Raw genomic sequence first — 27,864 nt, forward strand, 5'->3', positions numbered from 1 at the left:
TGCTTTGTGCAAGAACCCCTGGGGTGGCAGCGGCTGTCCCCACTCCCTGCCCACCCCTCCGTCCCCACCTCCATGGACCCACACACCCCACTCACATGCTTTCCTACTCTCAGCTAAGACATCAACTGCAATCATATCACAGTGTCTCAGCAGAATAAAAACTCCCAGAACTGTACCGTGGAGGGAACCACAGATTTCCCAGCTCAACGGGATGTTTCACAAGCTCCGGTACAACTTCCGTGAGTCTGTGATGTGGCCGGACAGCGGGACCCACGTTGTCGTTTTCTAACACGGACAGATGTCAGCAGGGCCTGTGTAGCCATGAGTCAAAGGGAGCTAGCTCCATGGCCTCCCCTTCCTTTACCACGGGCAGTGGCGGATCCCTCACATTTGTGCGGCACTTACTACCGTTTCCCCACAGACAGCTGCCTATATTATCTCCCTGCGGAAATCTGCATGACTTTAGGGGCTGCAAGTGGCGCCTTTGGTCAGCTGCTGCTGAGCTGATGGAGAAGTTAGTGGGAACTGTGGTATGTGTATGGCCAGCCTCCCAAGAGGCTCAGGGGAGGGGGCATGGTGATATAGTAAGGGGACCTGTTATTCCAGAGAAGTGTGGGTGGGGGTGTTACCGAACAAAGGGTCCGAGGGGGGGCAATACTTGGCCCACCGAGGGATGCCAAAAACTGCTACAGAAAACAGGGGCCCCTCCCAAGGACGATACTCTAATATCTATAGGGTTCTTCTGTCCGCCGCCAATTGGAAACACATCTCTCAATGCCAGAGATTTGTGAAAAGGAAACAAAATGTTTATTTAATGCTATTTAGGCCTAATGCCTTCCTTAAAATATTAAAGTCTTTAAGGATATACACCTACACACACACACACAGCTGCCTTCTCCCACTGTCCCAACTCCGGGTACCGTAAATCAGGAAAAGAGCACACGTCCGTTTTTCTCCCAGGCCGCTGGCACGTGAGCTGCGTCGTCTGCCTGTCCAGGCAGGATCTCCAAGTAATCCAAAGTCATGCGGCACCTTCCACTGGCAAGAGTTCTTTGTACCAAGTTCCAGTCAAAGTCTCTCCTGCTTTCCAGGCCACTCGGCCAAAGGGAGCACGCCAAAGCTGCGTGGGCCTCTTCTACCAAAGCCGCGTCTTTCTTCTTCACCTGGCCGCAGGGATCTCCATTCTGGCAAAGTTGCGTGGTTTTCTCTTCCACCTGGCCAAGAGGGGGTCTGCACTCTGCTGAAACTGCATGGCTCTCCCTCCTAATGGCTACAGGGGTCTACATCTTTCTAAATAGCGTGGCTCTCCCCCTCATCTGGCCAAGAGGGGGTCCTCACTCTGCTAAAGCCACATGGCTCTCTCGCAGGCACTCTCTCCGAGAAGCCGCTCCCAATTCTAGCCTGGGTAGCAGCCACTCTGCTAAAGCCACATGGCTCTCAAGCAGGCACTCTCTCTGAGCTAGCAGCCCCAGTTTTCTCAATTCTAGCCTGGTTCCCCCACTCTGCTAAAGCCACATGGCTCTCAAGCAGCCCTCTCTGAGCAGCAGCTCCCCATTCTCGCCTGGGTCGCTGCAACTCACTTCTCCCTGGCCCAAAACTTGGCCACAGCTATTTAACATATCTATGAAACCAGTTAAAGGTTATAGATATGTTAAATGCCATTCCAGAGGTTAGCTNGGCTGCAAGTGGCGCCTTTGGTCAGCTGCTGCTGAGCTGATGGAGAAGTTAGTGGGAACTGTGGTATGTGTATGGCCAGCCTCCCAAGAGGCTCAGGGGAGGGGGCATGGTGATATAGTAAGGGGACCCGTTATTCCAGAGAAGCGTGGGTGGGGGGAGGGCCGGGAATGTGGGCTGTGGAAAGTGTAGCACCTTATGGTCCAGGTGGCACCAACGGGAAGACAGAGACCTGGCTTCCAGTCCACAGTACAGCCAGCTAGCTGTGTGGCCTTGGCAAAGTCATTCTGTGCCTCCGTTTCTGCCTCACCTCACCCTCCCGCCTCGCATGTGCCAGAGCAGGTAGCTTTCACAGTCTTCTCTCCCAGCTGTCAGATGGGAAGATTCTAAACTAACGAATCCAGGCGTCAAACAGTCAGCCGACCCATTGAAGCCACCAGAAGGCTTGACGTGGAGGATAAAATCGTGTGCTCATTTTGCGGAGGAATCAAAAGATGCTGTGAGAGTTGTAATAGAGCACGCCACGGCCAGATCGGGAACCAGGATGATTCTGTCATCTACATGAAATGTGATCAGAAAATGTATGTTTGGGAGCCAGGAAAGTGGGAAAGAGGAGGCTGGAATGTGAGGTCAGAATTAACATGCAGACTGTCTATGCCCGTAGAGATGAAAGATGAAAGGTGAGAGATGAGGTGGGTGGGGAGAGTGGGTCCAGGGAAGGCGGTGAAAGAGGCAACAGAAAGATTTGACAGTATCTCTCTTCACTATTTTCCTCTGAGTTAAAAATTTGAACAACCGCAGTGTGAAATATTAGCGCTTTATCTCCAACTGATAAGGAACACCGTAGGCTACTGATTTGGACTGTATGGGAACTTACTTCTAAGTAGGAGTTAGTGATTTTTTTTCACCTCTGTACAGACACTCAGACAGAAACTTTTCTAAGGAAGACATGTTTTGTTGAATATATAAAATCGGGACCACTGCATGCAGAAGTTCGCTTTGTCTCCTTGGTTGGGTTAGTCGTGCTTCAGATACTTAGTGAAAGAATGAGGGTAAGCCATTCCCTGCACATAACAGACGGTACTGTGGGGTGGGGTGGGCCTCTAGGATATTTTCTGGCTGCCCTGGGACTGAGGTAACCTGTCTTATCCGCACTCTGAGAGCTGCTTGAGCGACGAAGCCCATGGAAACCAAGAGGCTTGCTTAAGGGCCAAACCAGCAGGTGACCAAGCCAGGGCCAGTGTTTCGGCCACCTATTCCTGCATAGAACTTAGTGATACTTTCACCTTGGTCCAGAGTCCAGAGGAAATTTTCCAAGGAATGCATGTTATTGTTGAAGATTTAAATCTCGGATCATTTTAGTTCTAAATTTGCCAGGTGGATGACTTTGTAAGTTATGTAAATGTCTAACCACTCTATTGTACCCCCGAAAGTAATACCATATTGAATGTCAACTATAGTTGAAAACTTAAAAAAAGACTTAGATGGTTTTATATAGCTGTTCTTTTTTTTATTAGGCACGGTTTCTAATGTGTACAAAAGTAGAGAGAATTAGAAACACAAAGCCGATCGCCAGTGTCAACAATGGTCAGATTATGGTTCATCGTATTTCACCTTCTATCCTTACTTACCTCTCCCAGCCCAGATTATTGTGAAGCAAACCCAGTAGCCATATTATTTCACCCATAAATATTTCAGTATGTCTCCCCCCAAATTAAGACTAAAAAAATGTAAGTATGACACTATTAACCTAAATAAATTATGATGATTCCTTAATCTTGTCAATGGCTCATAGTCTTTTAAAACCTCTATTATAAATATTATTTGACCATTTTCTTTTCAAATAGGTTTTTTTCCCCCAAGGGAGGAATGAATTCTGAACAGTGGGTGTTTCAGGTGAATGAAGAGAGAGTGGAATGCCCTGTCTGGTGTGGCTCAGTGGATTGAGTGCCTGCAAACCAAAGGGTCGCCAGTTTGATTCCCAGTCAGGGCACACGCCTGGGTTGCAGGCCGGGTCCTTGGTGAGGGGCACGCGAGAGGCAACCACACACTGATGTTTCTGTCCCTCTCTTTCTCCCTTCCCCTCTGTAAAAATAAATAAATAAATAATCTTAAAAACACACACACAAAAAGACAGAGGAGTCTCAGTGTCCAACACGCCAGGACTCTCAGATGCTGAGGGATTTACTGGGTTCTCACCTGATTTTGGAGGGTTTTAATTCTCCTTTCTACCTAAACGAGTAAACTCTAGCACCATGTTTTTTAAAGACATCGCAGCTGTTTGCTTTCACGTCCCTTTAAGTCGAGTGTCAGTGTATTGAAGAAACTTGTCACCACAGAAAAGGAGAAAGTCATGGTTATTTTTGGTGGTGGGCCTGGAACTGACTTCTCCATCGCGTCAGCAGATGTGAGCACCCCGAGCCCCTGGCACTCCTGTCTAACTGGCACGGGGCACAGAGTGTTTCATCGTTAGAGGTGTATTCTGTTCCCTACAGGTCATATTCCAGGAAAAGCATTTTAGGGGAGATGGGTTGATTTGGGGGGACATGGTTGGTGAGGCGTTTATTTCTTCAGCTTCTTTTCAGCTTCTTTAGTGGTGGAAGCCAAAAGCAGGCTTTTAATGAATACTGCATCTCATTAATATGCCCAGATTGGCAGGGAGCTTTATGTTGCAGGACATAGGGGACAAAGTGAAAGTTGCCTACTTGTTTGACTGCTGTTGTGAGAATGCCGTGGATTTGGTCCGGCTGGCTGCAGCCAGCACTGCTCTCTGGAGACCTTGTCTTTCTCAGAGGAGGGTTAGGGAGTAGGTCCTGGGAGGGAGGGGCAGGAAGCAGGGTTTTCAGGAAAGCAGTCGTCACCAAAGGGAGCCCCCGGCCCCACAGATGAGCCAGACAGTAGAAAAGGGGGATCAGATCCAGCCGCGGGAGCACAGCCTGGTGCCCACAACCCACCCGGGACAGACAGTGGAGAGAGGAGTGGCCTGAGAGTAGCTGACGACTTGCTTTGTCTACATCAGACTGACTTCTGGGTGTCACAAAAATCAGCATCTGGTGGTCACCAGGCCACAGGCACACCTTGGGATTTGCTTTTGATGTTTTCTCCTACTCCCCGTCGAAGTCATTAGTTGTTTCCCCACGCCCCTTCTGAATTGGGAAAAAGTCCTTCTTCCTCACCTTTCATATAGGGCTTGTCGTCATTCTGTGTCGGTTGTTGAGGTTGTTGTGTGTTGTTGTAGTTGTTACATGTAGGTTGTTGTAGCTGTATGTTGGTGGTTGTATTTGTATGTTGGTGGTTGTGTGTTAGTGGTTGTTGTGTGTTGGTTGTTGTTGTTGTATGTTGGTTTGTTTAACCTTTTCTCTCTGCCATTGGTCTTGACTGGTCTAAGAAGCACAAATATTTTTTTAAAAAAAGAAGAAGAAAGTGGCGTGATGCAGCTGATAAATCTGAGGGTTGGAACAGCGGCTCAGGGGTGAGGGTTGCACACGGATCTCCGAGGGCCGGCTTTCTGCGGTCACAGCGCCCGTGTGTGGCCTCCTTGCCGAGTGTGACTTATAGGGGTTCCAGTTTTTCGTGAGGAGACGAGTGAGGCTTCTCCACTGTGGGGGCCGCACGCGCTGGCAGCCTCCCATTGGCTTTGCTACTGGTGCTGAGTCGGGAGGAGGAAGCACCTCAGCTTCTGGGAGCTAAAAAGTGTGGCTACCCAGGCTGAGGGACGAGGAGAGCTTCTGTGTGTTCCTCACTAATAGTCCCTTCGGCCAAAGTCCTGCTCTTCAACCTGTGGGTGGGTCACTGTCGGACCACGGGATGTGCAGGACGCCCACCTTTAAAACTGCATATTGCTCTCAAGTTCATTGATTGCAATTAGCCAATACCCGAGGGCCCAAACCCATAGAGACATCCCAAACAAGGGGGACCGTGGCCCTTTATAACAATATTTACCTGGAGAAGGACTTCACGAGTTCCGGGGTCATGTGTCTCCTCAGCCTGTCCTCTCAGACTGATGGCCGGAGGGAGTGGACTTCCCTGGCCCCCAAACTGGGGTCTGGATGACAGGGTGGACACAGAGGATTCTGGGAAGGCAGAAGCAGAGGGATCTACAGGGTGCGAAGGCTGTCAGGCTGGGATGGAGTTTCAGGCAGCTGCTGGGTGGTGTAGACAGATTCCAGACGGGGGTTATCAGGGTTGTTTGTGGCTGAGCAGAGAGGCCGGAATACACAGGGCACCTTGCAGAGGGTCCGTGAGCCTCAGAGAGGCTTGGTAAATGCAGCGTTTCCAACTAGGGGACTCTCTGGATTTTTCAACGACACCAACTTTGAGAATAAATCCTGCCTGCAGGTATGTGTCCATTGCAGATACTAGGGACACAAGAGAGGGGGGACAGGAGCTAATGCTTGGGCAGTTGTTGCATGTCTGCAGGTCTTGGCACACTGTCGCTGAGCTTCCCAGGTGTAGACTGAAGGCAGAACCAGACCGAATCAGGCCAGTGTCCGTAGGGCAAGCTGCGTGGTAAAGGGGTGACAATACCTGTGTCTGCCTCGCTCCGCCCTCTCTCCCTGAGCTCTGAACGGCACTGCCCCCAAGCATCTCATCAGGAGAACGAAGAGCAGACAGTTCCTCCTGACCGTCCCCTCCAGCCTCCTTTCTTCTCTCCCCCGCTTCCTCCGACAACTATTCTTCCCGTACCTTCCGTGTGAGAAAGTCACGCCAGGTACTTGAAGGACATGTTGCTGTCCTCGTTGAGACCTTTGCTATGGCAGGTGACCTCTGGACCCTGGCACACAGCTTGGCCCCGTGCAGGGATGGCATCCCCAGAGGACAGCACTCACAACCCGTGGCTTACACACCAGCGGGACGGCTCTTGAAGAGATGACGTAACACGTCCTCGGAAAGGAAACCCCTTCTTCCCCTTAGTTGTCACCAAGGTCCTGTATAAGCTCCTGGGGCCCAGAACCTACCTGCTTTCTGCCCTTTTTAATCACATGCATGGCTGCTGATGGTTGGACACTCATGTAGCTGTTAGCAGGCACCCTTCTACATCCGTTTTCATACTTATTCTTCACACAGCACTAGGAGAAAGCTATTTTTCCCATTTTACCTTGAGCAAATGATGGCTTAGCAGAGATTTGGGATTTTGCTCAAGGTTATGCAGCTAATAAATGTTAGATCCAGGCTCCTAAGCCCTTTTAATACCTTGGAATGGTAGGCAAACATTTTTGACCCATCTGTACCCTTCTACCCTGTGGGAGAAAAGTAAGGTGTGGGAGACTTCCACTTTTCTATTATTCCCAAGACAACTTCATTTTTCAAAAGGTGGGGATTCAAGGCCCCAAGCATGACCCACCTTGGGGGGGTCTAGACTACACCCCCCAAACGGTAATAACGGTAGCCAATAATTACATCAGTCTTTGTTCTAAGCTGATCACGTGTAGGGATTTACTTGAGCCTTAGAGCATCCCTAAGAGTTCTGTTGTTACCCCCATTTTACAGCTCAGGAAGTTGGGGCACAGGGATGACTGAGTGCCCTGTGCCTTTTTCCTGCGCAGGCTGGCCCTCTGCCGTGTACCCACAGCCCCCACCTCGATGTCCCAGGTAGTGGTGGGTTTCGGCTGCTTGTTTCCTCCTGGCCTTCCAGGAGCCTGGATGAAGAGGCCCTTGTGAGAGCTGACTGCAGGTCTTGAGACAGCAAGGCCAATGGGGGCCTGGAGGTGCTCTCTCTTCTGCTCTCCGCCAATCCTGTGGCTCCTTGCTATTCATGGGCCTAGGGCCTGGCCTAGGAGGAGCCACATGGCCCCCCAGCCTGCCCAGGAACCAGGCAGTTCCTGTTCCTGTCGGCGAGAATTATACGTCTCCAGTGCTATGTTCCCCTACCCCGTCCCCCCACGGTCTTTTGGACAGTGTTCAACCCCACCCCCTGCCCCCCATCTCTGTGCCTGTGAGAGACTGCTCCCACCTAGGTCTCAGAGTGGCCTTGTGGCCTTAAGCCCACAGATGAGGGAGGGAGTGTGGACCTGGGAGGGGAGATTGGATCATAGCCATATCACAGATGACTGATCGTGAAAACACTAAAAGACCCCTGGGAGCTCATGTTTTACGAGTGCTTTTAATGTTATCTGTCTTTCTTCCCTTTTTTGGTAAAAAAAATAAATTTTATAATTGATTATTAAGGGATTCTTCCTGTGTAGAGGCCAAAAAAGAAAAAAAAAGTGAACTGTTTGCTTTCATTTCTAGTGAAAGAGCAGACTAGATATCCTAAAAAAAAAACCAGATTGAAAAGAAAAATCTACAAATTTCCAGGTGAAATATTTCATAGTGTTTCTTGACCTTCAATCTCATAAAATACACATGCAGCTCCACCCACCTTTCGGTCCCATTAAAGCTTCCAACTCAGAGCCCACGAATGGGCCACTTGTGCCGAGCAAGGTCACTGGTGAGCGGGGTAAATCGCTGCAAGGTTTGGCCCTTCACAGCAGTAAGGAAAGAAAGGAAGAAAGAGGGTGACAGAGGAGAAGAAGTGGGAGGAGGAGGAGGAGGAAGGAAGGAAGGAAGGAAGGAAGGAAGGAAGGAGGGGAGACAGTGACTGGGGAGCCAGTGCGAGTTGGTGGGAGCTGACTTACTCCAGGGTCTTTGTGTCATTTTAGTGATTAACTTTAGATCAAAAAAATTAAGAATGCTACAATATTAGGGCCATCCCTGAAGGAATATAGAGGAAGAGATGAAATTGAGAGAGAAAGAGAGAGCCTAAACTAGTTAAGGTGGCATAACAAAGACATTTTGAGTTGGGGTGGTGAACACGCAGTACAACATACAGATGATGTGTTGTAGAACTGTGCACCCGAAACCCGTGTGATTTTATTAACCAATGTCGCCCCGATAAATTCAATAAAAAAACTTTTTGAGTTTTCCAGGGGCTGTCCAGCTGACTTGGCGGTCAGGAGTGTTCTGTGTATTCAGCCCTGGGGCAGGCGTGGGGCATTTATTAAAACAGTTCAGCTAACATTTACTGAGCACTAACTAATTGGCGGGAACTATGCCAAGCTCTTCCCACGCATCTCATTGAATCCCAGAACAACCCTATTAGATCCGTGGTCTGCCCATGTTACAGAGGAAGAACTGAAGAAAAGAGTGTTTCTAGGTCATGGTCATGGCCCCCCAGCTGCGTGGGGGAAATGCTGGGGCATAGATGCTGATGGATGGCATTTCACAATGTTCAGTTTTAAGTCCCACACTCTACCACATGAGCGAAATCCTTGCGAGGGAATCCTTACCTTGGCCGAATTCTGGAGGGGTCACTGAGAGAGCTGGACCCCTCATTGAAGGCTCAAGGCATCTCCCCTCCATTCTCTTGTCTGAGCAGGAGCAGTAGGGGACCCTGTGCCCCGACTTCACGGGCACAGCCCAATGTCGCAGTTCTTGAACTCTGACAAGCGTATAAAATCACTTTCTCTTGAGGTGGGGTGGTATTGTCACAGCCTGAAATGACATGTAAAAGCGAACGGGATGTTTTCACAATTACTGCACACTTAGGGCGTAGTTAGCCTCTCATCCAGGTTGGTCATTTTGTCACCTGTTACACTGTGATATTTAAAATACCACACTAACCATGATATCTCTTCATTAGCACGTAGGTGATGAGTCCATGAATGCATTTCTTTGTCGGTAACAAACATGGATGAATTTCCTTGTGCTTAAAACTTAAATAGTTTGGGTTTATAAGTACATGGTGACTCCGGAAAAGCCTGTGGGAAGGGCGCCTCTAAGGACTCGCATGTGTTCAGACCAGACCCAGTGTCCTTGGGACCTCAGTCTCTGAGCTTTTGGAAGAAAGCTCTTTCTCAAACCATGTCCCCACTTTACCCTGGGGTTCAACTTTCTCTTTATCGCCTTCTGTCTCTTTCTTGTAGCTGCTTTCTGGGTTGTGCCTTTTCCTATTTCTAGGGTATTCTCCCTCCTTTCTTCTGAGAAGCCTCAGAGATCGGTAGGTGGCGTTTTCCTGACCGGCACAGAGGGGTGTCACAGGAAACCCAACTGTAGCCTGAGACGGCGGGGACTGTCCGTTCTAGTCTAGCCTGTGTTCAGAAGTGCGTTCCACATGTACTGTGTTAGGACTGGCACTTGACCCTGCCTTCTGCTGCCAGGGACTGGAAGGAGCCACCACTGACTTCTTAAGAATACACTCCCTCTTTCCCTGTGAGAGCTGGGACAGCGAGAGCGAAGAAAAGTCTGGATAAAGCACATGATGCTGGATTGTGTATTCATGGTCCCAAAAGCCTTTGCCATCACATGCAATTACCCGAACCATATCTATGCAGGCAGGGGTCATAACAGAACCAGTTCAATATGTCTTGCACCAAGTGAAACTCTTGCCATCGATCTTTGAATCTTTACCCTTAGAGTCAGGGGAAGGGGGAGAGCAGACAGAGACACCCCCAAATGGTGCTACTTTACAGTTTAAAATATCTGATCTTACTGGTAGTTTTTCTAGTCTCCGCACTTGGGTTTATGTGTTCCTCTTAGAAAATAGCACTTACTTTGTCGGACAGGTCTCCCATGCCCCTGTTTAACCCAGGAGGGCACTGCTTTAGGTGTTTTGTGCTAGTGTGTCAATAACATCCCGTCTAAATTTAAAAATGCCCTTAGTTTAATAATAAATAATAAGGTGACCCTAATGAAAACTACTGGAATGATTATGAGTAGCTAATTCCTCTGTGTTTGAAATTGATTTGCAGGGTGCCTTTAATATACCAAATGAATAATAATAGAAAGATTAGAGATCATTATCTATAAGCCTAATTACTCCTAAATATTGAAACTTTAAAAAAATCTCTCAGATGGACTTAAAAATCATTAAATAATTACATCAGTGCATTTTGTATTTTTTGTGAAAGTTAAAATGTTAGTAATTATTAAATGATATTACATAAAAATTCTATTATTCACTGGGACTTAAAGTAGTTATTCTTAAATAGAGTCTGGAATTATAAATATTACAATTTGATGGAATAGGGAGTGACTGGAGCTTTGCTTCTTTACTGATATATGATTTTAATTGTTCATGTATAGCGTTTCCTTAAATTACAGGAAGCCACATGTTGGAAGAAAGAGCGTCCTTGGAAATCCATCTCTGTTACAGCATACTTTTCGTTGGCTTGGGAAGCAGGTCTGGGTGACCTGCAAACAGAATTAAGAAAAGAAAACTTTTGAGATTGATGAGCCTGAAGGAAGTGTGTGGATTTAAGCCTAAACCTCAGGCACCGTCTATAGAGACCCACACAGGGGGTCACCTGCGTCATCTGAAGAAATTTGCCTTCTCTTCACCTGCACAAATACTCATAAAACACCTCATAAGATAACTTAGAAATTTTGGGGCCATGCTAACAATATAAAGATGTAGATAAACTTTGTTCATTTTACCCAAAAGCAATGAACAAATAACCTCAAATCTGTCGACATCAGCCATTACACCGAAAGCACGGTGGGGCAGAAAGCCATCCTGGGCGGTGACTTTGGGCAAATCACTAACAGCCTTTGCACCTTTGTTTTTTCCATCTTTAGCCATGAGACCTCCTGCCTGGCTCACCTCCGACCTCAGGAGACTCAATAAACTGTAAGGGGCTGGGCAACCTGAGGCATTATTTATTATTCCTTAGCTGCAAGTGTACAGGAAGTAGATACAACATTAGTTTCCTTACCATCTCAAGTCCACTTTATGAGCCATGGCTGTTTGCTGCAGGAACACAGCACTGCAGGCCTAAAATGAGCACATTACACACAGGTACCGATGGCCTTACTTTTGGAAAGGCATGGACCATCAAGTGATTAATAAAGTTGAAATCTTCCCTGCCCCCCCATTTATGTATTATTGTTGTATTGTATTATTTCTCTTCAGTTACCGTTGACATTCAATATTTTTTTTTGGTATCAGTTTCAGATGTACAGCACAGTGGTCAGACATTTGTATAATTTAGGAAGTGATTCCCTCCCCCCCCCACCCAAGTCCTAATACTCATCTGGCGAATGGGTGGAGCCACTATGGAAAACAGTAGAGGGAGTTCTCAAAAAATTAAAGATAGAGAGAGCTACCCGATGCCCCAGCAATTCCACGTCCGGGCATACACCTGAAAAAAAATCCAAAACACTAATTTGATAAGGTATTTGCCTGCCTATGTTCGTTGCAACATTACTTACAATAACCAAGGCAGGGAAGCAGCCTAAGTGGCCGTCAACAGACACGAGTGGGGGAGGGAGAGCTGGTGCACGTACGAGGTCTGTCCGAGAGAAGCCCAGCCATTGTTAATATAACGAGATCAGTTTGTACGAGATCAGTTTGTGCGACATCGATGTAACGCAGCAGCCAAGGAGAGAGGACTGGAATGCACATGTGTGAACAATGATGACGACTTCACTGTACTAGTCAGTGGGGGTGGTAGAGACCGTTGAGTGAGCATGTGCACTGTGTGGCTGTCGCTTTCAAAAGGACTGAGTGAGCAGACCAATGAATCTGCCTCGAATTTTGTGTTAAGCATGAACATTCCTCCGACTAAACTATTCAAATGATTCAGAAGGCTGCAGCTATGGGCACCTGGTAATCGGCATCTTTGTCATGACAATATGCCTGCTCATGTATCATGTCTTAGGCAGTTTTCTTGGCAACACATCAAATCAGCCACGTGACTCAGCCCCATGACAACCGAGATTTGGCATCCTGAGACTTCTGGTTTTTCCCCAAACTAAAATCACCTTTCAAAGCGAAGAGATTTCAGAACATCAGTGAGATTTGGGCAACTATGACGGGGTAGCTGATGGTGATTGGGTGAACTGTGTACCTATTTTGAAGGGGACTGAGGCGTCATTTTCCTGTGTACAATGTTTCTTGCATCTTGTGGCTTCTTCAATGAATGTCTGTTTTTCATAGTACAGAGCTGGATGCCTGCTGGACAGACCTCGTATCTGGTGGAATATTGCCTGGCCACTCCATTCTAAATCAAAACCTCCAGCCTCAGTCTTCCTCCCCTGCATTCTTTCCTTCCGTTCCACTCGTTATTTCATCTTCTGCATAATTTCCTCATTTGTTTACTGTTATCTTTGCCCATTCATTGACACGTGGACTCCTGAGATACAGAAGGGTTTGTTCTTATTGCCTTTATTTTGCAGTGAGAGCCAAGGTGGCTCACTGGGCTGTCAGGGGAAAATGTGGGAGCTTGCAGATGGAGGCTCTGTGTCAAGGTCACATGTCTCGGGGAGGATGTCTGTGAGCACACCTGTGCTGGCCATGTCTGTGTGGCCCTGCGCTGTGGTTTTCTTAGGGTCTGACTCCCTGTTGCAGGTTATCTGTGCTCAGTGAGTGGGTTTGCAGCTCATGTGATGGTCACAGTTTTGTCATGTGATGAAGAGCAACCAGGAAAATGTTTTCTAGCGCACACAAGCCCACTGGTTATCTTGTAGCAAAACACTTCAAGGAATTGGTCAACATAAAGGTAAGGTGTGCATTTTTCTCAGTAAAGGGATGAAAGTCACAATTCAGCTGACCTTTTCTGAGTACAGCGAGACTGACAGGACTCACTGCAATCTGAGGCCCCCCCCACCATACTGGGACTTCAGCTAGGCTTCTGTGGTTAGTCCGTTCTGAGCCGAACAAAGACATTCACAGAGACATTGTGTTTGGTTGTGGCTGAAGTCTTGGGTGGTCCAGGAGAGAGTTCTGCTACCCAGTGAAGCTCGGCAGTACAAACAAATGTTTTATACACCGTTGTGTACACAGGCTTAGCCGGAGATGTACGCGGAAAATGGAAAGAACCACTCATTAAATTGGTAACTGTCACTCACGGGAATCAGGCAACTGTGGTCTACCTCTTCCCCCTTGACTTGTGAAGTGCGGTCACTCAAACCAACTATTGCTTAATCAGACCCTTAATGGGTTTCATGTGTGAAAGCCTATTATTCATCTATTTGGGTTTCAGAAAAATGTTAGGTCTTTGTGAAGGAAACCTATTCTCTGTGAGAGTGCCTGTCCGTGCCCGGCTTTGGAAATGACCAGATTCTGGTGCTCGCTGGAGTTTCTTGAAGCTTGCTCAGTATGACTTCAGATTCTCTGAGTGAATGAACAAATGCAGCTGCAACATGTGTGGATTTGCAAAGGCAGTTGTTTGGGGTGAAGCAGGTTATAAGAGGTGATGGTGAAGCCCGGGCCTCCCGGGCTCTCTCGGGGGACTGAACCGCCCGATTGAAACTTCTGATTTTACTGACACTATTTTAAGCCTCTGGAAGAGAGACTGGAAAGCTGGAAGAAAGAGCTTCATGGATATTTTCCCAAAGAGGAGGGCAGTAGGTATTACTAAATATGTGGTCCATCCGAAATCAGAACAGACCCTGAGGTTTACCCCACCCAGCAACGTTTGCTGGACAGAGTCAGCTGCTTCATGGCCAGGGTTGAAATCTGATCAGAGAAAGGCATGAAATATTCTTATGATTTCTAGCTGCACCCACATGTGAATCAGGACTTCTCCATGCTGCTTAATATAAAGACTGAAACATATAATGTAGTTACTATACAGTCTGATTTTTGCCGTTCACTATTTAATATTGAACCAAAGTACAGATGATCGACTTCCTTTTTTTTTAATCGAAGAACTTTATTTTGACGCATGTATTTAAGCAAATAAATCAGGAATAGGGTTACGTAAGCTTTATTTTAACTTTTAATATTTACGTTCTATGACATAGTCTTATTTCATTGAATTTTTTTCCTGTCACCCTTTATGTGTTTTTGGCAAGTGACACTGGTCTTCGGTTCCTGGCCGCCCTCTCCTTCCACTGTGCCGTGATGCATGCCTTCAGGACCCAGGAAGGCAGTAGAAACCGAAGCATGTGGGCCAGACTGAGTGTAGAGATGAGCGTGGGGTGGACAGGAGGAGGGCAGCAAGGCAGTAGGGGTCTTGCTTTAAGAGACTGGAGGGCTTGGGGGACTGTTCCCTGGAAATGTGCTCCCAGAAGCCAGAGGTTGGGGCAGTGGGGATAAAGATGATCGGTTTTAGCCAGGGAGCAGCTTGAGTTTGCTTGTTTATGGAGTAGAGGGGAAAGAGAGGCAGGTGGCCGTAGGCAGTGAGGATTCGGAGATCAGGAGAGGGGTCTGCTGGTGAGAGTTTTGGGAAGTTACTCGCTGAGAGGGGTTAAAACAAAGCTGTGGGTGTTGTTGAGTGCAGCTCGTGAGGCTGTGAATGTGGAGAGTGGGTGATGTGGATGGAGTCCAGAGCACACCCGTGTCCGCGGGGCAGAAGGGGGACTGGGAGGTTAGGGAAGAGCCCGTGGGGAGGGACCATACAACAGACAAAGGAAGGGAAAGGTTTTAAGGGGAGAGACTCAGCAACAAGCAAGAAACCAGGTAAGGACCAAAGTTGTCAATGGATTTGGCAATGGAGAGACTGCCCATTCCATTATCCAGAAGAAAAGCATGTGTGTGTGTGTGTGTGTGTGTGTGTGTGTGATATTTAGGAATTATTTACTATTGATAAGTATGAGAATAAGAGCCAGACTGAACAGTAGTAATGACTATGAAGTTCAGCAGAGTGGAGGATCAGAATTAAGGCAATTTCCCAGTTTCTGTGTGTAGAATCCCCAGGTCACCCCCGTTGGAGAGGTCTGTGTTCTCTCTCCTTCATCCACCCTCTCACCCATCCTCTAGGAGCAGTGGAGTGGGTCTGCAGGGTCCAGCCAGGCAGGGCTTCCTGTCTACTCTCCTCCTTCCTGCTGCTGGAAGTCACGTTCCCATCTGCACCATCTCAATGGCTCTGCAGCCACGGCCTCCTCGCTGGTCTTCCTGCTCGGGTGTCTGTTTCCCAGGCTATCTTCCACTCTAGGGCTGGGTTAATTGTTTGAGACAGCATTCTCATTTGTATACTATACAGTTTATCCATTTTAAAGTATTTCATGTGTTTTAATACATATATGCAATTATGTAGGCGTCACCACTATCTGGTTTTACCATTTTTATCATCCCAGAAAGATTCCCCAGGCCTGTTTGTAGCCATTTCCCACTGGATTAGATTTTAAAGTACGATTGGCCACTTATGCCTCTCCTTTGCTCAGGATTCACAGTACCTTTTCCTTTTGAAATATACGGACCAATTGGCCTCACGTCTCAATCATCCCACCAACGAACTCTCCAGTATGCCTTTCCAGCCTAGTTGGTCCTTATTCCCCTACCATTTCTGGACCCTTCAGCCAAATAAGACTGTTTAGGGCTTCCTCCGTTGATTTTCTTCCTCTTTCGACCCCTCCAGCTGGTAGAAATGGGATGGTAACATGGAATACTTCTTAATATCAGTTTTAAAGAACAAAAACCTCAGTGGCTGTAAACAAAAGAAGTTAAACATTTTTTTCCTCTGGATCTTTACAAATGCAAACGCATTCTCCACAGACCCATTTTCTGGTAACAGTTGGGTGGGGCCTGACTGTCAGTCTGCTTCAGCGCTTGTTGCATGTCCGTGGCCTTTGCCCTCAGAGGTAATGAAGGGTCGGGTGTGTGTGCTGAGCTCAGCCTGTGCCGGGAAAGACCAGGTCACATGCAAAGTCACTTCTCGGCGGTGGCTTTGTTCCCTGCACTCTGTTCTTTGTATTTTAAAACTTCAATAATCTAACATTTCCCATTTTAATTATCTTTGAGTGTGCAGCTCAGTGGCAGGAAGTACATTTACACCGTTATGCAATCATCTCCAGAACTTTTTCCTCTTCCCAAACTGAACCTCATTAAACACCAACTCCTCTTCCCACCCCGCCCCCAGGCCCTGACATTCACGATTCTACTTCTGTCTCGATGAAATTTGCCACTCCAGGTCCCTCATCTAAGTGGAGTCATGCAGTATTTGTCTTTTTGTGTGTCTGGCTTACATCACTCAGCATAGTGTCTCCAAGGTTCATCCATGTTGTAGCACGTGTCGGAGTTTCCTTCCTTTTTAAGGCTGATTCATATCCCACCGTTTGTATAGACCACATTCTGTGTGTGCATTTGTCAGTGGGCCCTTGCGTTGTTTCTACCTTCTCTGGCTTCTGTTCTTGCTCCCAGGGACCTCCGCACTTGGATCAAGGTGCTGGGCCCCACTGAGTGCCACAGCTCCTGAGCACACCCAGACACCCATTTCTTTTCTGCATATTTAGGTCTTTCTACCAAAGTCTTGCTTTGGCAGAAAAAGGAGGCCGTGGGCAGCTTCATTGGCAGCTTCAGTGGCTTGCCTCTGAATTTGATGAGTCTGATGTGTAACTGGAGTTGCCATTATCACATCAGGGCATGTCCCTGGACCCTGGAGTATTGTGTGCCTAGGAGGTCCTTTGTGAAATTCGTCTCCTTTAGGATATAAGGTCACGGCTCAGGACTGTTACTTCTTACATTCATTTTTCAGTCGTATCAGTCCTCTCGGTACTCACTTCAGTAGTGCAGTTCCTCTGATCTCCTACATCCGCTAGTCTCTGTAGTGAGTGTGGGCTTTTCGATGTCCGAGGGGGCTTTCTGTGCATGGCAAAGACCACTTACAGGTATTTAAGTTTTTAATTAATGTTCAGGATACTAGCGGCACAAGTTCGAAAGCTCAAAATTTCCTTCACCAGAAGTAAAAATAAAATAAATAAAAGTCAAATTTTCCTTAAGTCTCAAATTCCATTCATTCTATTTGTAAATTTTGCAAATGTTTGTAGTTTTAAATTTGTAAATTTAAAAATTTTGGAAATTTTTTAATAATAAAATAACTGTAGCTCTCAGGAGAGGCTTTGAAAAGCATTCGGTCAACTCACACTGAAGACGGAAGTCTCTTGGGTCAACAGCTAGCCCCCTTCAGAGACAGCGAGGTACCGTCCCTCAAAGAGTTACGCTGCATTTACAAATTAGTACACTTCATTTTTCAGAAGCCCTTAGTGTGCGTGATTGGGAAGGACTCGAACCAAATCTCCCACAGTACTTCATCAGGCTCCGTGAGTCATCAGATGCACACAGGCATTGCTGGCCATTGGAGATACCAGTATGAACACGGGAAAGCAATGCACGGCCATGGGGAAAACAGAAAGTGCCCCTTGCCTTCCAGGAGTTTGCATCGTACAGCTCTTAAGTGCATTCAACTTTGGTCAATCCAATAAACCAAAGTTTCAAATGAGGAGAATTTCAAAGTCAAAATTCTTAAGCTTTTCAACTCAAAACTGCAAGTCTAAAATATCAATTATACATTGGAATTAGAATCACAAAGCCAAGTGAGTCTAATTAGTGTCTCTAATGTATCCGATATGGAAATGCCAAATTTCCATGCACAAATTATTCTTAAGCCTGATTTTAAACAAGTACTAATGCTACAAAATTGATTTGCGTTGTCATTTCTGTATTTATTTCTAAATTCTTCTAGTAGCAGATACTGAGATGACGCACCTGAACTTACTCGATGGGAAGTTCACGACCCAGATTGTCTCCAGCAGGTTCAAGGATGTGAAACCAGGCTTGCGCATGCCCGTGAATCTTCCCATAGGACAGATGGACACATGGAGTTTGGTTTTAACAGTGGCTGTAATAACTGGAATCCCACATCCACTTTCTTCAGACAAGATTGGTCTCACAATATGCTGTTTGCTTAGATTCAAGCCTTACCTTTGTGACTGCTTTTGATGTCACGTGACTGATACGTGGCTGAACTGCCCCTTCCTCTCATACTTTACTCTTATCCGATTCCACCACCCTTACCTGTTCACTACCTGAACCTGCTGTGTCTGGCTTTTGGCCTTGGCTCCAAGGGCACCTGTTGAAAGTACGGACACTAGATGATACCATTCCCCACCAAAGACCGCATTCAGAGGTGCCTGAGTGAAGGTCTAGCTCTCCTTCCAAAATATCTGTCACCCCTCCCATTCTTTCATATGAACAATGACTGTTTTCTGTTTTAAATCCAGTGCAGTTCAAACTTACTTTCCAGAAAATTCTGGGCTGAACCCTCCCTTCAAAGAGATCCCCCCTCCAGCCCCTTCTATGTCGAAATTCTGTAACATTATTATTATTATTATTTTGTTTAAAACCCTTCCGTGGTTCACATCATGCTTGAAGTAGAATACAAACCCCTCACAATGGTCCATGAATCCTCGCGTGACCCTGCACCTTCCTCCACGCTCTCACCGCACACCTTTCTCTGGTGCTCCTGTTTCAGTCACACTGCCCCGATTCGCTTCCTCCTACTGAAGCCACGGTTCCTGCCTGCCTCTGGGCCTTTGTGTGCGCTGTGCCCACTTTCCAAAACATCGCTGTCCCCGTTCTTCGCTGGGACCGCTCTGCATCCTGTAGGTGTCAGATGAACTGTCGTGTTTTTCAGAGAAGTTATTCTTTGTAGAATGCACTGGATTTGTGTATTTATTTGCTTACTACTTAGACCGTAAGCTGCCTGGGGCCTGGTGGTGTTCGGTTCGCCCAGCAGCTATCCCCGCACTGGCCAATACCAGACAGTCCATGATAGTGGGCTGAGTGAATAAATATCACAGTTGCCACGGCAATCGCCATTAGCTTTCTGTCCTAACTACTGTGACCATTCATGTAACTCAGTACCTGGGAGGTACTGAGTAACTGTGTGTTGAATTGACTTGAGATATCTAAATGCCAATATCTTATGCATTCATTCATACAATTATTTTTTATTACCTTTCTGTTTCTTTACACATTTAGTCTTCTGTGGCTTTTAAAGCGGTGGTCTTTCTGTTCTTAGTAGTTCTCTCACAAAAACAAAGACATTTTACCAAAATGTGTCTTTTGGGGGCACTCCCCTTTTCTAACTTCAAAATTGTCACTGAACAGTACTTAATTGGTTTACAGTTAGCAGTAAGTTCTGATTCGTGTAAATGTAAGTTCCATACGATACTTAGTGATTTTTAGTTGTTTGTTTTTTATACTCTGGTATCCGAAGAGATAGATTAGTTACACCAGCCTCAGGTTACAGAGGGCAGCCTTGAAATACTGAGTGGAAGCTTCAGTTCTGGATTCTATAATGCTTGTGGCTTAAACCCTGCCCTGCTCGGCAAGGTTCTCCAAAACCTTCCTAACCCTGCCAAAGAATTCAAGCCTTGGAATACACTGAATTGAGCTAGAACTGAATCTTAATCATTGAGAACCCGCTGGCTTTTTGGCTGTGTGGGTTTTTCCAGGATCGGCTCAGAATCATAGCCCCACGCACTTCGCATCCCTGTGATTAAGACACAGCAGCAAGACGACAATGATTTTGTATGTTGCATTGTCACCAATGGGGGGAAGAACACCGCACAAAGATGCCAAATAAAATACAATGTCGAAAAAGAAACACCAGTTTAAAAAAAATTGTTGTTTATAACACCAAAGCATTTTTAGAAACCCAAACGGGGAGATAAGTGTTTTTGAAGAACCGGTAGCAGCTCAGCGTCGCGGGGATTCTCAGCCTGTGGCCGCTCGCTTTTAACTCCTGTGACCTCCGCATCCCAGGCCGCATCCCGCCAGCGCCCGGTGCCTCCTCGGCTGGGACGCTGCAGCGCCCCCTCTTCCGCTCGCGCGCCCCCCCCCCCCGNCCCCCCCCCCCCCGCGCCGCGCATTGTTGTCCTTTAGCGATTGGTCGTTGGACCAGAAACAGCTGTGCCGTGCCGTGCTGTGTAGGTAACGGAGCCTGGACCCGAAGGCAGGGTGGCAGGCGGGTAGTGACGCTCACCAGGGGCTCCAGGGGAGAGGAAGAGCCAGGCCACCTCCATTGCGCTTGCCAGTGGCACAGACCGGGTACCCAGGTGTTTGAGGCTTTTGGAGGAGCTCCGGGTGGCGCCCCCTGCCCCGGCCCTCTCTGACTTCAGGCTTGGCGCAGGTGGGCAGAGCAGGGCACCGCAGATCTTTCCGTTCCCACAGAGGGATTTCTCTCCCTCTCTGTGAGGGGGAGGGACCATCTTGAAAATATGTAAATATCTAAGTGCTGGCTCCAGGCTGTGGCGCCTGCCAAGGTCCCAGCGCTGCCGCAGGGTGTTTCACAAGAAAAGGAGAAGCCTGCCGGGATCTGTGCTCTGACGTGAAGCAGCTTGGTGATTCGCGAGACTGGGCGGCTGCCCCGCTTCCTGCCCTTCAATAGCCGTTCTGCGCGCTGGTTACCAGGCGGCTGTGCCAGCGTGCGGTGTCGATCGACCGTCAGGCTCCGCATCCTTGGCAGCCATGGCTCCCGTCACCGCCTCGGCCAGTAAGTAGGAGCATGCATGTGCAGGGGGCACATGCGTGTCGGGGCACACATGCGCGCGCGCGCACTCACACACGCGCGCGCGCAGGCACGCACACCACCTTAAGCCTGGGAAGGAGCAAGATTGACTAGACGCTGCAGCCGCGAGGACGACTCCCGCTCCTTGGATCTGGCAGAGCCCACCCGCCGCAGCTGTTGACTGCAGAGCTTGCTCGGATCCCTGCGGACACGGGTCCCCCATTCCTGCCTCTGGAATGAAGACTGCCTCCCAAGGACTGCGGGGGAGGCAGAGCCCGCCTGCGCCCGGGACTGCGGGCCGCACGGCTGGTAGGCCCAGGGGGACACGACTTGGACACTGTCATCCCCACGCCTTGCGCTGAGCCGCCCCTCTGGCTTCCCGGGTGCCCGATCCCGGGTCAGCCCCAGAGGCCTCGGCTTCCTCATTTGTTTGGGTCTTTTGTGCCGGGGCTCACAGTTGGCTAAGCACTCCTGCGCTGAATCGGGCCATTGTCTGCGCTCCCATTGCTTTCACACTGCAAGTCTCGGCGCCCCCACCCCGCCCTCCCCTCCCCTCCTCCTCCTGGCCGGGGAGCCTCCTAACGTGCCTTTCCCCCCAGGAATCTGGAAGCTATAAGCCGGGCGGATTGCAAATGAAGTGTAATGCATTGTGGGACGTGTGTAAAATCGGAGCCTTCGCTGTGGGGGGGTGTGGGGGCGTGGGGAGGGCTGGACCCGCCGCTGGCGGTGTAGACGCCGACGAGGAGGAGCTGGGAAAATGCGCGCAGAGTGCGCCCAGGTCGTGCCCACCGTAGACGGATGAAGCCACGCACTGCGCCCCGGCGCTGAGGCCCGAGGATCGGGGCAGCAGGTCGCCCTCCCCACCATGAAGAAGACCCGGAGCACAACCTTGCGGCGAGCCTGGCCTAGCTCGGATTTCTCGGACCGGGCCTCTGACCGCATGAGGTCCCGCAGCGAGAAGGACTACCGCCTGCACAAACGCTTCCCCGCGGCCTTCGCGCCCCAGGCTTCGCGGGGCTACATGACATCAGGTTGGTAACCGCGTAGCTGCTCCAGGCCGGGGCCACAGACTGCGGCGGGCTCCCTGCACCGCTGCCGGGGTGCTGGCAGGGGAGGCCGGGCGCTGATGGATGTGATAAGTTATGGGGAAAGCAGGAGAAAATTAGCTCACATCCACCATTTTGTACCTCCACAAGATCCACAGCAGGCCCTCTCAATATGGGGTTTGAGAGCTATAAGTTAGGTAAAATACGGGCGGGGGACGCGCCGGGCGGGGGACGCGCCGGGCGTTTGGGCTGCGGGGAGATAACGACAGCAAGCTCCGCGCAGCAGCCTCCTTGAGCTTTGTGGCAGAGCCTGCGTCCGGTGTCGCCTGCAGTACCCTGCTCGCTGGCGCCCGCAGCGTGGCCAGTTACCCCAGTGGGCATTTAAACAGCTCGCCTTTCGGAAAAGGGAACAGGTTCCAGGCACCGTTCTGGGTGGTTTGAGTCCAGGAAGAGCCCCGCAGACGTCTCCGGCTCCTCCGATTTGCACGCAGCGAGCTCTGTTGGAGCTCATTGAGTGCAGTCTGTGGGGTAATGGTGTGTATGCGGATTGAATGCTCACATGATTCCGTGTGGGTTTAACATACGTTGCTTTGGGTTCGGCTGGGTGGAAAGAATGGAGGCTGTCTCTGGTGTTTGCGTGTCAGATGGGAAGGGCAAGCAAAACGGTAAATGGAAATGCAGGCTTTGAAGAAGGTCTCGTCTGCAAATGCAGTGCTGTGTCTGAAAGAGCCGGTTAGTTCCCCTTGGAAGTAGGACGGAATGGCTTTGGTGTGTGGCTTGGGAATCCAGGGAGAAAATCCTGGAGGGAATGCTGAAGGAAGGGGGTGCAGGCTTTCCCGGTTTTTGTGGCACTCATTGCTGGCCATTTGTATGGGATCGTGTGCAAGACATCGGTTTTTGTTTGTTTTTCATCCTGGAAGAATTAATTCTCCCCTAAACATAGTGTAATAGGAGGGCAGGGATTGAATCTGAAAGCACCTCTATGTCCCATCTTTGTAAGTCCTGTCCTAACTGGGAAAACTGCTTAGAGCTTGTGGTTGGTGCTTACAGTCTCACACCGCTGTCTCCCTCCTAAAACAGCAAGTTTTAAGACACAGGGGCCCATAGCCAATGCTGTAAAAATGGTCTTGTGACCACATTTCCGTGGATACAAAACCTAATAAAATAACCATCTTTTTTTTACTGCAAAATCTGGCAACATAAGGATATTGTACCAGTTTGAAATGTGATTTACAGCAATACCCTTGGCATGTGTCCTGCTGTTTCGCACACCTTCAGAATAAACCACACTTAAACTCAAGGTGTTAGAGTAGGCACGTTTAAAACTTAAAAATACCCTGCAACAGGACCGTTGGGTAGCGAATTCTGAAACTTTCAATCTTGACAGTGTAACTGTGCAAGCCCCCAGCAGATGCTACCAAGTCTAAAATAACCCTAAGAATCCCCAGGCCTCCTGGCACCCAGCAAGTCCACAGGTTCACGGACCATGAGGTGTGTTCATCGTTCACCTTGCACGGTCATTTCCCGGTGAGAGTTTCTGGGCAGAAGGAGGACAGAAGTCTTGCCGTTGTTCCAATCAAGGGGAATGATACCATGTGCACGGATGATCTGGAGTTAGACCAAATGGATGGGAGGTCATTCTTCCTCCCTTTATAAAACTAGAGAAAAAGTAAAACTCCCCAGAAAGAGGGAAACATCCATAATCCTTAGCGCCTTATTCATGAAGGCACGCAATGGTTTCCAAGGCCCCACACCCCTTGCTGGTGAAGCCATTGGAGCCCCCTCTAAATGATGCTATTGACTTTCAATTCTGTCCCCTGTCCCCTTCCCCAGCCCTGGGGATGAGTGCTTTCTTTACAGTTCACACGTAGGACCACCAAGTTTGGGGCATTCGATTGATCGAGATTGGAAAGTGATTTTTCCACTAGAAAGTTTCCACGGAGCATGTGCATAAAAGATGTTGCTTAGGACTGAGACATCCCCCCAAATCATGGTGCTTTGCATTTGATATTTGCCATTGTTCATGCGGGCCATGAAAGCAAACATTTCTAATAATAGAGTTTCAAAGGATTTGAAAAGAAAGGTAAAAACAAAAGCCCCTAAACTGACATCTTAAGACAGTTTAAATCAGTTTTTCCCCCTGCCCAGCTAAATAATATAAGCAGAGGGGAGGATGGGCCTGCACACCACCCCCTTCATTAGTTTATTAGTTTCCATTTTATAGAAACTAATTCTGGGGCGCAGTTGATCGTGCCCCAGTTCCTCGTGTTCTGTTATTTTAAGAGACATGAGTTTCCCGGGAGCGGGGAATGGACCCTGGAGGTTTAATCGGGGCCTGCCACGAACCAGCTGGGTCCCTGGCGAGTAACAGGACCCCGGTCCCATCTGCGAGGGGCCCTCCCAGTCCACGCTTCCATTACAGACAGATTCGGGCTGGGCAGTGGCTCTATAATGAGCCGGCACAGGATTTCCGAGCACTTACATAGAAAACGTTAGACATAACCTTTGCCCTTTCTGCTTATTGGAGTCATGTGCCTCTGTATGTGAGGTATGCGGGGAAAGTGCTCATGGTGCAAGGGAATCCTGTTTCCCGACATCCCCCAATGATACGTGAAATGCCTGCCTCTCGGGGCTGGTCTTGGTGACCAGAGTAAGGGCGGTGGCAGGGAGATGATGCGTAAAGTTCTAGCAAGTTATAATCATAGACACGTTTCAGTACACAGCATCCTGTTGCCTTCTTTCCCGTTTGCGGACACACATTTGCAGCCTAGCTGCTCCAACCGTTTTAATTCGAAACTACCTGTGTTGGCTGCTTTCCCCAGGCGAGTGCAAGTGAGGAATATTACGCTTGGTGGTGAATGACTTTATTCTTTATTTCCCAGGAGAACATGAATGTGCTTCCAAAAGGTCACCTCTCTTGGTATTTCAATATATTTTACACTCTTGTGAACGTTTTTATATGAAAAAAAGGCATATAAGTATATTGTATAAAACCCTTAGCATTTTTACACCTCCAGAGCAATTCTGGCTTAAGTTTCCTATGCCCCGGAGAATCGGGACAGTTCAGACCAAAGTGTGCTCTTTGGTACAAGGCGGCTTGTCCTTCGTGCAGAGCCAAGGAGCAAAATCTGGTTAGGTCCTTGCTGATGGAGCAGTGTGCTGACTTTTGAATTGAGGACAGGTTTTGTAGATCGGTCTCAGCAACCCTGTGCGTCTTATCCATACAGTGCAAAGCAGAGGTTCTCGGAGTTTGTAAGAGTAGAGACTAGAGTCAGCTCTTCCTTCAACTTAGCCACAGTCACACAAGAAAGAGATGGCATGGGTCATTTTTTAAGTAGGTAATAAACTTTTCTCAAAGGAGTTAATCCCTAGACTATTTTTATTTGACAGCGGAATGCACCACTCGTTGGTCAGAAAATCCTGCTGATTTCTACCTCCTAGATGTTTCCAAAATCTGCCCCGCCCTCTTCATCTCTGTTGTGTCAATGTTGTTTGGTTACAGGATCTTCCAAACTGACCTTGCTCACAGTCCAGTTCATCTTCCATGTGTCCTCCGAGGGTTTTTTTAAAAAAAATCTCTCCTAAAGCCAGGCTGGTTGTGTTGCGTCTCTTTTTACTGCCTCTCCTACCTGTGGATGAAGTTCTAGACTGAGGCTCTTCATGGGATGGCCAGTCCACTGTTTTTAGTGCCCCTCCCGTTCCTCCCCCCACGACCCTGTGCTCCATCCAGGCTCTGGAAACTTGTCACCTTCCAGAACCAGTCCCACCCCCTCCACTCTCGGTCTTCCTCCAGGTCCTCTGTGCAGGGCATCACTCGCGTGGCCTGTGTTAGTACCAGGTAGTGGCAGCACCATCATGCTGTGAGGCATCGGGAGCTGACGTGTGTGCCTCCTGTACCGGCCGGCAGGTTCCTCAGCGGCAGTCCGTGTTTTCGTCACAGCTTGACACCTGTCGGCCCTCGGTAAATGTTTACTGGATGAATGAATAAAACATGGCTTCTCTTAAAAAGTGGGATGAAGAGATGTTTTGAGCCCCTCATGTGAGTTATCCTTTCATAACTATGGAATAATTCATGTGTATAAATATGTATAAAGATCTAAGATTCTCCTCCTCAAGGACTTCCCGTTGTAGTAGTAGACGGGACCGGCTCTCGGTGAGCCAGCCGTTCGAGCGCAGTGGCCAATAGCACGTAATCAGGAGTCAAGGTGGGTGGTTGATGTGGTGGGTGCGCGTGAAGAGCAGGTCGGGGAATGGGAGGCTGTCGGTTAGAAAAGTCTGCCTGGAGAGTGGACTTGTCTGCCTCCTGAAGGACAGGGTAGGTTTCGAAGAGACAGAGAAGGAAGGGGGTTGGGGGAAGGTTGTGGAAGCGGTGGGAGCCCAGGCGTGGTGCTGGAAGTGAGCGCGTCTGTGGGAGGTCGGTCATGCTGCAACCTCGGGGGTGACCAAAACCATGCGGAGCTAGGCCTGGCGGGGGGAGGTCTGGAAATGTAGGTGGAATTCAGAATGTATGGGGTAGGTAAAGATGGGTGAGGGTGGGAGAGAAATGATGGCGGGAGACAGGTGGGGAGACTGGTCTGGCCGTGGTTTGCAGGATGGATGGAAGGGTCTCAAGGCCAGGAGACTGGGCAGCAGTTGGAGGGTGATGTGGTCGAGTACTAGATGATGGGGGTCCCCACAGAGCAGGGTTTCCCAGCCCTGCCAGGCATGGGCACGCCCCTTTGAGATTTTCCTGTTATTTACTTCATATTTTCCTTTAACTTGACCTATTTTTTATTTAAATGAAGTAAAAAGAAAAGTTTGTATTTCATGGGAAAGTATGGGTTTCGTTGGATAATTATAGTTTTCTAGTCCCCATTAGTGTTAGTATATTACTCTTTGAGTTAAAAAAAATCAAGCAGGTGACACTTAAAATGACCTCATGTGGTCGAGGGGTACTCATGCCAATTTCGGAAGCCCTGTATCAGCCACGGGGCGGGGGGCGACGAAGCGGAGTGGGGGCTCTAGGAGGACCATGGGGCTGACTGTTTTTGGTGACTGAGTCGATTTAAGAGGTGAAGAAAATAAAAGGTGAATCAGATTTTTGCCGGAAGAACGCAGTACATGACTAGAAAGCCGGGGGAAATGGAGCAGGTGATGAGCTCCGTTTGGGACATAATGGGCCGACTGCCCAAGCAGAGAGTCCTGAGGTGCACTGTAGAGGTTAGAGGGGTAGCTGGAGGTCACCCCCTTGGCCACGTTAGTTGGGAACCCGAGAATAGCTCAGCTTTTGGTGCCTCGTGTTCTACCTCTTAGAGGGGAGCAGGTGACTGACGTCACTTCCAGCAGAAGGTCAGCTGGATCCCCTTAACTTTGAGTCCTGCTTGGGTTTCTGAAAACCTGGACCATCCAAGTTAGGGTTTCTTGGAGATCGACTGCTCTGCTCTCTCTAAAAGCAAAGTGCTTTTTAATTCTTGAGTTTGTTTTATTCAGCATTTGCATTTATTCAGAAGCTATTGCATTGTTGGTGAAAGGGAGGCACTTTGATATCTGTGGTCAGGTTTGAAAAGAGTTGGGACGGTACAAGAAGCAGCACAAAAAAGACCAGGCCCGCTCTGTAAATAACGTGTATTTTAAACATCCATCATATACCTATTCAGTTGGAAAATTATGGCTTAGGGAACTCATACTCACAGTTAAAATCCCCATTTATCTTTCTGCTCAAACCCATGATGGCCCCTCCAGGCCAAGCCTTCCTTCTCTTTTTGAAGATGAAAGGGAGCTCGTCGGCAGCTGCCCGTCGGGCATTAGGGGAGAAGGCCTGTCCGCACGGTTTCGGGGAGGGGCACCGGCTCCCTCTGCACTCCGAAGCTCAGTGCACCCTGGCTGCAAACTCCTGTCTGGCTGACTCCCCTGGAAGAGCTGGTAGACCTTGTATTGCTTTCGGCACACCCAGC

General features: G+C 48.6%; 1 protein-coding gene across 4 annotated transcripts in view; it reads left to right on the plus strand.

The window, feature by feature from the left end:
* The window catches only part of STOX2 (storkhead box 2), a 184,486-nt gene that overhangs the window by 69,260 nt on the left and 87,362 nt on the right, over nucleotides 1–27,864 (plus strand). Inside the window, exon 1 of one of the 4 annotated variants that reach the window (XM_037055148.1) lies at nucleotides 20,360–21,916. The exons of the other annotated variants lie outside the window; for them this stretch is intronic. Coding sequence (XP_036911043.1) covers nucleotides 21,751–21,916 — 166 coding nt within the window. The 5' untranslated portion in view covers nucleotides 20,360–21,750. Of the gene's footprint in view, nucleotides 1–20,359; nucleotides 21,917–27,864 lie in introns of those variants that run through there. 4 annotated transcript variants of the gene reach the window in all.

The sequence above is a fragment of the Sturnira hondurensis genome, unplaced genomic scaffold, assembly GCF_014824575.4.
Source record: "Sturnira hondurensis isolate 20B ecotype Veracruz unplaced genomic scaffold, ASM1482457v3 Scaffold0008640, whole genome shotgun sequence".
Taxonomy (NCBI): domain Eukaryota; kingdom Metazoa; phylum Chordata; class Mammalia; order Chiroptera; family Phyllostomidae; genus Sturnira; species Sturnira hondurensis.